Below are 10,013 nucleotides of genomic sequence, written 5' to 3' on the forward strand. Positions count from 1 at the left end.
TGTTGTTAATTGGGATTGTTCACGCCAAAGCGGAGTATATTGCATGTTACTCCTACGACCTGGAGGTCTAGTTTCAGGATCGTGAGCCTATTGATGCTGTCAGACAAGTAACAAATTGTAAAAGTTTGATTTATTCCATATCACGTGAGCTTTACAGTGACCACCACAATGACTAGAAGGTTAATGAACCTCACAAGAACTGAACAATTACATTTTCTTGATGTTTTGGGACATTAGGTTTCCCGCAGTGTTAATTTATTGCCATTGTTGATACTAGTAATTTAGAGCAATATACGGAAGGCAAGGTTATAGTAAAAGCAGAGATGTACAGTTTATTGGTCAGGAAGATGCCGCACAGAGTGCATGGTGTCGAGGGCAGACCCTATGTCATATTGCTTGGCTTGCAGAAGACGAGTGAGCCAACCGCCTTCATCTGTAAATCCCATGGAAAGCATCTGTGACAGACTTTCAATGAGACGAGGGTCAGCTTCTGGAAGGAACAAACAAGACGTTACTGCACAGAACAGAAGGAGCTACTAGAACTATATTACTAGAACTACGCCTCGTCTGAGCGCTTTGTGCAGCGCCTTACACTCAAAATGAATAGTTATAACAATATCGCTAAGTGCCGTAGTATCGTCTGTAAATGCAGGAAAGCCAGGTCTGTCATTAGGCACAATGTGCGGTGTTATCCATGGTTCCCAATAGGACTGCTGGTAAATCTATTGAGTTATCGAGGTGCACAAGGGAAACGTAAATGACAAATCTATATTCCTATTTATTTAAACGTGAACACTGAGGATAGAGATCAGGACCAGCTTGTTGTCTGACCTTCTATAGGTCTGATTTACATGTCAATGTGTTTTGGGACAACCCATATAAAGAGGAATTCTTGTGACTAATGACCCCAAACACCCCAATCAGCGGTCTCACAAGGATCCAGAAAGTGGAATAGGATTCCTTAACATAGATAACAGGTGGGTGGCTCCAGCAGTGATTGAATACATTGGCCTTCGCACCAGAACCCCTATACATCCAGAAAAGGTTTACGGAGTTTGAAAACTCACACACATTGCTAATAGGGAAGTTATTGGTTTCCTTGAAGCTCCTCGGATTTTGCGCTCATAGCCGATATATACTAAAAGTTACAAAAGAACCAATGTCTAGACTATGAAGTTACCTGCTGGGAGATGTGGATACATAGCCGCTTCTCTTAGACCTGTGGGTGCATGTGTAGATCTGGATGGGTCTAAAGGACACGGGGTATCGGTCTCCAGAACCTGAAGAGATTGAAGCTCACCAGTGGACGGGTCTACTTCTTTAGGTGACACATGAGTCCAGTCATCATCACCCCCTGAAGCACTGCCGCTGTGTTCACCCTGTTCCTGTAAAGAATACAGAATTGTAATTACTTATATTCTGCTAAACAAATGTGACAATCATCTGTAAAAGACCAGGGGTCAAATCTAGCATACCTTATACATACTACAGATGTGCCATCTCTCAATGAAAGCTCTTGGCAAGTCAGAAGCATCGCATGGGCATAGGGATACGAGCTTCCCTACGCTTTATACACACCTGCTTAAAGGGTTTTTCCCATAATCATTTATCACTTATCCACAGGATAGGTAAATATATATCTAAATCAGTGGGGACCAGACTACTGGAGCCCCCACCGATCACAAGAACAGGCTTACCGTGCCGTTCCTGGGAGCCCCATAGGAGTGGAGCGGTAGTGAATATGCTGCTCCCTTTATTTCTATGGAGCTGCCGAAGACATGAATGGAGCGCTGGTCGAGCATGCACACTACCACTCCATTCCAGGAATGGCACGGTAAGCCCGTTCTCGTCATCGGTGGGGGTCAGATCTGTCGGACCCCCACTGATCAGATACTTATCCCCTATCCTGTGAATAGGTGATAAATAATGGTTATGGGAAAACCCTTTTAAGGAATGGTTTTGAACAAGTTTATATGGTATCAATTGAAAATCGGCAAAGTGAGAGGTGGCACACTATTTCCATGGTATAAAGTTTCGTCCAAAAACTGAACTCCATTAAGATATCTTGTCTCGTACCATCATCATCACGGAGATCTATAAAATTACCGAAGTACTGATTTCAATTTAGTCCAGTTCTTCTAAAAATAAAATGTCAGAGTACTCACGTTGCTCGGCTGTGTGTTTGAATTTATATGTACGTCTTCCATCTGTTTAGTAATGTTGTCTGTGTCCATGGGGGCAATATTCTCTTCAGATCTGTTGTTGCCGCTCTGGGGATTTTGGGTAGAGGATGTGCTGCCTGGTTGAGAGTCTTTAGCTTCAGAACCAGGCTGTGGAGTTGAAACCTTGCTGCGTTTCCCACCATGTTCCACATCAATGTCTACATCAATCCCTGAAAGGATCATAATGTATTAGGGAAACCTACATACATACAATCCATAGCACAAAGCTCAGTGCAGACAACGTGCAATGCCTAAACATATTAAGTGCCATTTTGTTAATACATTGTGACGGGTGAAGCCTCATGAGATGCCACCAGAGATATGTTTGTCCTATAATAAAGCCTAAATTATCCCAATAAACACATCTTTTACATGAATATTCTTGGGTATTTTTAATGTCTTCAAAATCTAATTTGCCATGTATAGCTATATATGAATTTATAGGAAAGAAAGAGCATGCACCTACCCAGAGGGCTCAGCATGGCTGCCACGCTCTCTCCAACGTTCTTCAGGAAGGCAACATTTGGATCACTGCAAGGCTGTGCAGGATTGCCAGAATCACCTTTAGTTGCAAAGGGAAAAAATAATAATATGTCTGACATTTGAGGCCAAAGTTTATTTAGCAATCAACTTTTCTGGTACTGCCACAAGAAATCATCATCACTCTTAACGGGGTTGGCCACTTCTTCTAAACATATTTAATGAAACATGATGTAAAGTTATAAAGATTACCACTATACCTTTATTTGGAATTCTACTGCATTTCCGAGATCTCCTGTTGAGGTCCCCCGTATAAACAGTGCTCGCTCTACTGGTCATGTGTCGCTTCAAGTCCATGCAACATCACCAGTCTGTCACTTACACAACTTCACAGTACGGGATGGGGGTGCGACTGCAAGGGGTTAATCTATCTCCAATCGTTCAATCTTGCACTCAGGTTGCAAATGTAGTGTAAGTCACACCCAAACAGAGTCCACACAACTCGCTGCCACCACTTATTGAATATGGGTGCGAAGTCCCAACACACATTCACAATACTCTACAGCAATCAAAGGGTTAACACTTTATAAAAGGCTAAGAATTCTTTAGAGCATTCAAGGACCAAACGCAACACCTGACCCGCACGGCCATGGCTCTATCTCGTTCATTGGTTTCTAATGTACATGTCCGAATCCCCTGTGTGGCGCGTGCGCAGTAGGGGTGTCTCAGCAGCGCCATCATTTAGCTTCTACGGTGCAGTAGAAGTAGCGAGATTATAGTAAGGACTCTACTTTACTAAAGGACGCACCTCCTCTACTGCGCCGGGCCGGGGATTCGGGACATGCACAGTAAAAACAAAATGATGGGAGCACGCATAAAGCCATGGACGTATGGGGCAGGTGACCCCCCCCCAGGGAATGACATTGCATGGACAAGAAGCGACGCATGACCAGTGGAAGGTACAGCAACGAGGGAGATCGGAAATGCAGAATAATTTGAAATTAACCCCTTAGTGACCAGCCCATTTTAGGCCCTAATGACCAAGCTATTTTATTCGTTTTTCTATAGTCGCATTCAAAGAGCTATAACTTTTTATTTTTTCGTCTACATAGCTGTATGAGGACTTGTTTTTTGCGGGATTAGTTGTGCTTTTTAATAGCACCATTTTTGGGTACATATAATTTTTATATTAACTTTTATTAACCCTTTTGGGGGGGGGGGATTATAAAAAAAAACTGAAATTCCGCCATTGTTCTATGCGTTTTTAAATTGACGCCGTTCACTATGCGACGTAAATAACATGTTACCTTTATTCTATGGGTCGGTACGATTACGGCGATACCACATATGTAGAGGTTTTTTTATGTTTTACGACTTTTGCACAATAAAAACACTTTTGAACTAAAATTATTTGATTTTGCATCGTCGCTTTCCAAGAGCCGTAATTTTTTTATTTTTCCATCAATGTAGTGATTTTTTGGGCTTGTTTTCTGCGGGACAAGACGTAGTTTTGAATGGTACTGTTTTGGGGTGCATGGGACTTATTGATTCATTTTTATTATGACTTTTTTGTGGGGCAATGTAAAAAAAAAATCAATTTCGCCATGGTTTTTTGCGTTTTTTTTTTACGGTGTTCACTTTGCGGTTTAAATTACATATTAACTTTATTAATGGAGTCATTACGGTCGCGGCGATACCACATATGTGTACTTTTTTTTTTTTTTTACACTTACTAAATAAAACCACTTTTTATGGAAAAATTGGATTTATTTTTTTACTGTACTTTTTATTAATCATCTTTATTTCACTTTGATTACTTATTTTACTAGTCCCACTAGGGGACTTTACTGTGCGATCTTCCGATCGCTGCTATAATGCTTTGGTATACTTCGTATACCAGAGCATTATTGCCTGTCAGTGTAAATCTGACAGGCAATCTGTTAGGCCGTGCCTCCGGCGCGTCCTAACAGGCATATGTCCAGGGCAGACCTGGGGGCTTTTATCAGTCCCCCGGCTGCCATGACACCCCATCGGAGACCCGCGATTTCATTCGCGGGCCGCCGATGGGTGACAGAGGGAGCAGAGCCCCGGCTCCAGCCTGCACGGGAGACCCGTGCAGGACTTAGACTAGGCTGACGTGAAAAGGCGTCAGCCTAGCCTAAAGCCCATTAGTGACCGACGTAAAAAGGCGTATTAGTGGTCACTAAGGGGTTAAAAAAAAAAAATATATAAGTGATGTTTACATTATATGTATGATTAAATAGATTTATAAGAAAATAACCAACCCCTTGGTTAATGTGAATATGAAGACTAAATACCATGTCACTAGGATTTATAATTGTAGCTTTTCTGATATAATCGTTGAAGAAAATTCTCCAAAACTGTAATAAATGGCATGAAAGTAACAATAAAATAATTTATCAGATTTGTGGATGAAAAGTAATAGTAGAAACTACAAATACTTCTAAACATGAAGCAGTTACCTTCCTCAGCAGTGGTCGGATCAGTTGGGGCAGCGGTTCCTTGTGGCTGCTGAGAGTTCGGACAGGGATGTCCTCTGGCAGGGAACCCCCACCCATGCATCCATGGAAATGGTGGCCCTCCATGGCGCATCTTGCGGAGCCAGCGACCATGAGGAAAGGCCTGAAGAAAAGAATAAATGATCAGAGGCAAAGAATATGCAAAATAAGTCATTGCTAGAAGAGCAAGTAAATAAAACAAACATGTATTGAGAGGCGGCTTACAATGGGAGTCGGGAACATGATCATGTTGTGCTCCTTGTGGACCCCTTTAGTCTCACAGGCGCTGCACAGGTCATAGTCCGGGCAGATCAGGCATTTGTACCTATTCCCCACCACAGGACCATCGCACCCGTCACAGGTCACATTGGGGTGCACCACGTTCTGGGTGTTTTCCTGTCCGCAATGTGCGCGGTGTTCTCGCTTGCATTCTCTCTTTTCTATGAATGAAATTAGAAATTAAATGAGAAAGTGAACACAGCAGAGGTCTAAGAAAACATAAGACGCCATTATATCACGAGTGTTTATCGACTAGAATTCACTAGTTTAGACATCCCATAAACGTAGTACCCCAGGTAAGGGCGCATTTTACAGATATCGTAGAACAGATCAATACAACACAGATCTGTAATATGGCCGTGTGCATGAGCCATTAGAGACTGGGTTAGAAGTTAAATATTCCATCCAAAAATAACTAAATAATAATATCCTTTTATTTTACTCACAAGAGAACACATACCTTTAATGTATAGACGGAAAACACCATCATTGATCATTTCCAGCCCCATGTTCAGTTCTTCATCGGTGGAGAAGGCAACGAGATCTCCCTCTTCATCTGGAAAAGGAAATGGATGGTTGAATGCGGCTTCGTGAATATTAAGCTCAGATCAAGGAAACATTCAAGTCACTAAAACCGGCTAGATTTTACATCCATCCAAGAACACTAATAGTCCACCAAAATCTTGTCTGACAAGAACAATTAAAAGGAAACATTCCCATTCTAATTTGTGAGGGAGTCTTTGAAATTTCAAAAACATTCCACCTGTTGCTTAGCAACTGCACATGCAGCCGTTGTGTGACAACACCAGATCTCCACGCTCTTGTTCAGATCCGTTTTTGTCACATACAGAGAGCGGATGTATTCATTTGCGCCTCCAGCACTTTTGGGCAGCTTGGACCCTTTGCTGAACTATAGGCTGGCAGAGAATTATTTCTTATATTACTGCGGTTGGAAGGGAGCGGAGGAGACTGGCAGGGAACTTTGTATTCTGCTGGAGTCTCTCCCATCTCATTCCTGCCAGCCAACGGTTTAACACCAAGAACAAAACTACTGCCACATATTATTTACCTGCTCATTTATCCAGATAGTTCTTATACAACAGGTGAACTGGGTTATTTCAAATTACAATTTGGCCTCGCTTACATCTGCGTCGAAGCCTCTGTCACAGAACCGGCCAAAGATACCGGAAACCATAGCGCAGCATGCTGCGCTATGGTTTCCGGTAAAACCACGGACACCCAGATGAAAATCTGACAGGACCCATTAGAGTCAAAGGGTTAAGTCAGCGGTGTCCGTCTTGAAACGGGGAACCAGTACTTCTGGTATTTCCATTGTTCTACTCCAATGACGCTGCAAAACAGAAAGCTGATCACAGGTGTGAACCCAGCCATGACAGCCCAGCACAATGAAAGCCAAACCGGGTGCATTCTCACCCTCAGGCTGTGGAGAAAGAGTTACAGTGAAGGTTCACCTTTATATATTAACTGTATATACAGCGACTGCCTATTAGGATATATACCTATTAGTTGACTTAAGAAGCATTTGATAACAGAAAAAGGATCTGCTCCATAGACAGACAGCAGGCTGCCGTAAACAGCAGCCTGCATTCTGCGGACAGGTTCACAAAGCAATGGGTGGGAAATAGGATTACCCTACAGAACTGCTCCTACATGTGATGCAGCAAATGTTACTTTTCAAGACACAGCGAAGATAAGCAGATATTCTTACAGTCTGAATGATGCCAACCTGAGAATCCTATTAATTATTTAGTATTGTTCAGATCAGGATGGATGTGTCGTACTTTTAAAAGGAGAACCAGAAGAAGATCTGGTGCAAGTCCCTTTTTACTTGTCTTCTGATAGGTCATAGACCCAGAGTCCCCCGTTACTAGAACGAAGGGGCCTACAACATTCCTCTGAGGGCTGTGTGCGTGGTTTCTCTTAACTATGTGAAAATAGTGGGATTGTGATGTGGAGTCCACTGATGATATCGCTTGCTCTTTAAAAGCACCTTTAGTGTTTTAAAAAGGTAAATAACATAAGAATTCTGAGGCTGGATGTCCTTCTGAGAACAGCTTTAAAAGGACATGAAGTGTTGCCATGGGGACACAGGCAGAGAAGCTCTTCTCACAGGAAGACTGTACCTTCATCTCCCATTATTTGGTACTCGACTACAATTTAAAACAACATTTAGAAATATCTGAATAGTATGAGAAATTATAGACCATCCAAAGGGTCAATTTGACTTTTTTTTTTCTCTCTCTGCAAAAAGAGGCTTTATAAAAAGGCAACCAAAAAATGTAAACACCAGTAGAAAATAAATTACATATTTTTTTTTTTAAAGAAGAGAAAACTGCTTAATATTGTGACAAAGGCTGGATTCACACTAAGGGTATGTTCACACGGCCAAATTTCAGACGTATACGAGGCGTATTATGCCTCGTTTTACGTCTGAAAATACGGCTCCAATACGTCGGCAAACATCTGCCCATTCATTTGAATGGGTTTGCCGACGTACTGTGCAGACGACCTGTTATTTACGCGTCGTCGCTTGACAGCTGTCAAACTACGACTCGTAAAAATACAGCCTCGTCAAAAGAAGTGCAGGACACTTCTTTCAGACGTTTTTGGAGCTGTTTTCTCATAGACTCCAATGAAAACAGCTCCAAAAAAGAGTTGGTAAAAAAATGAGTTGGTAAAAATGCGAGTTGGTAAAAAAACGTCTGAAAAGCAGGGTCTGTTTTCCCTTGAAAACAGCTCTGGATTTTCAGACGTTTTGGTTGACTACGTGTGAACATACCCTAACACATTACGTCCGTAATGGACGGAACGTATTTCGGCCACTAATCCCGGACCGAACACAGTGCAGGGAGCCGGGCTCCTAGCATCATAGTTATGTACGACGCTAGGAGTCCCTGCCTCGCTGCGGGACAACTGTCCCGTACTGTAATCATGTTTTCAGTACGGGACAGTAGTTCCACGGAGAGGCAGGGACTCCTAGCGTCGTACATAACTATGAAGCTAGGAGCCCGGCTCCCTGCACTGTGTTCGGTCCGGGATTAGTGGCCGAAATACGTTCCGTCCATTACAGACGTAACATCGTCGTGTGAATCCAGCCTTACAATTGTAAAGAGAAAAGTGAACTACGCCTTTAACAGCGCCCCACACCCCACAGTATCACTAGTCACCTTTACCCTAGACAGATCTGCCAAACTACATAGTAACGACAAAGGGCAAATTCCACTGGAGGAAAGTCACATTGTTGTCGGCAAAGAAAAATAAGATTAAACATTTGTTGACAATGACCCAAAAACTGTCCCCGGGACTCGGAACACTGGCGAGATCACTAGAGGCAGTGCCAACATATGCCAGGACCTGGAGAAAGCATTGCCAGTGCCTATGTCTCCAACCAGCCCGGAATGAAGTAGTCACACACATATTCATCTACATCACGGCCCATGTTATTGTCTGCATGGTGCACCATAGGTCTATATGGCGACTAAAAATCCCATTAAGGAAACGAAATTGCATGCGATTAGTTCACACATGGCGAAAATATAAAAAGTACACGCAACTCCCCCCCCCCCCCCATCAGTTGTATGCAATTTTAGTCGCCACCAGGCACTGGTTACATACAAATAATTTTCTGTTTCTGCATAATAAGAATAACACATAATGTAAACAACCATAATGACTCCTATGCCTGAGAGTAGCATTATTTATTCTGAGGAATGATGCCAGTGCTGAGGAATGATGCCAGTGCTGAGGAATGATGCCAGTGCTGAGGAATGATGCCAGTGGGCATTCTCAAGGATTAGCATTGTGTATGGGGGATGGGTGCTCACCTCTGTAGAACATCTGGAAGGAGCCTCCTCTCAGGCCTTGGAAGACTTCCATCACCTTGTTGGTGATCAGCTCACAGCTGGAGGTCTGGGTGGCAGACTTGCCCTTGCCCAGCTGTAGCGTAAAGCGGCGGATCTCCTTGTGGTTCTCATCTTTGCCCAGCAGGTAAGCCTTGACTGTGATCGTCATGGCGGCAGGTGTGTGAGCTTCCTCCCGGATGGATGATGTCGCAGCAGGAATTAGCAGTGGTGTGTAGACAGCGCCTCTGCTCCTCGATGTCCTGTGACTGTGCTCTGCCGCTGCAGCCTGACGTATATAAACACGATCCCAGGAAATTCCCCACCCACCAGCTGATGTCCGTGTGCGCTCCTCCCTCCTGTCACCCGGACGGGCTCACTAGAACGGACCTGCTGTCAGCCACGCCCATTCAGCGGTCAACCCGTTTGGTCACGCCCAGTGATTTATTGACAGACACACGGAGATAGCCACGCCTTCTTTGGATTGACAGCAAGATAATCGCGCCCGCTCTGCATTAGAACGAGTGAGTTAACCACGCCTACTTTGAATTGACAGATTAGGAAATCACGCCCATTCGGCGTCGGAACGGTTTTCTGATGTCATGATGAGCTAGCAAAACAAAGGGGGTTCCCCAAAAGAGGGAGAAGAATGA

At 43.5% G+C, this 10,013-nt stretch overlaps 1 protein-coding gene across 1 annotated transcript; it reads right to left on the bottom strand.

Moving 5' to 3' along the window:
• Positions 1–113: 113 nt before the first annotated feature.
• Positions 114–9,760, bottom strand: SQSTM1 (sequestosome 1). Its single transcript, XM_075856196.1, has 8 exons — positions 9,346–9,760; positions 5,961–6,056; positions 5,447–5,661; positions 5,186–5,345; positions 2,689–2,784; positions 2,166–2,392; positions 1,181–1,385; positions 114–490 (listed from the first exon to the last, which is right to left on the bottom strand). The coding sequence occupies exons 1-8, from the start codon at positions 9,530–9,532 to the stop codon at positions 333–335; spliced, it is 1,344 nt and encodes a 447-aa protein (XP_075712311.1). The 5' UTR covers positions 9,533–9,760; the 3' UTR covers positions 114–332.
• Positions 9,761–10,013: the final 253 nt, after the last annotated feature.

Source organism: Rhinoderma darwinii, chromosome 3 (assembly GCF_050947455.1).
Source record: "Rhinoderma darwinii isolate aRhiDar2 chromosome 3, aRhiDar2.hap1, whole genome shotgun sequence".
NCBI lineage: Eukaryota > Metazoa > Chordata > Amphibia > Anura > Rhinodermatidae > Rhinoderma > Rhinoderma darwinii.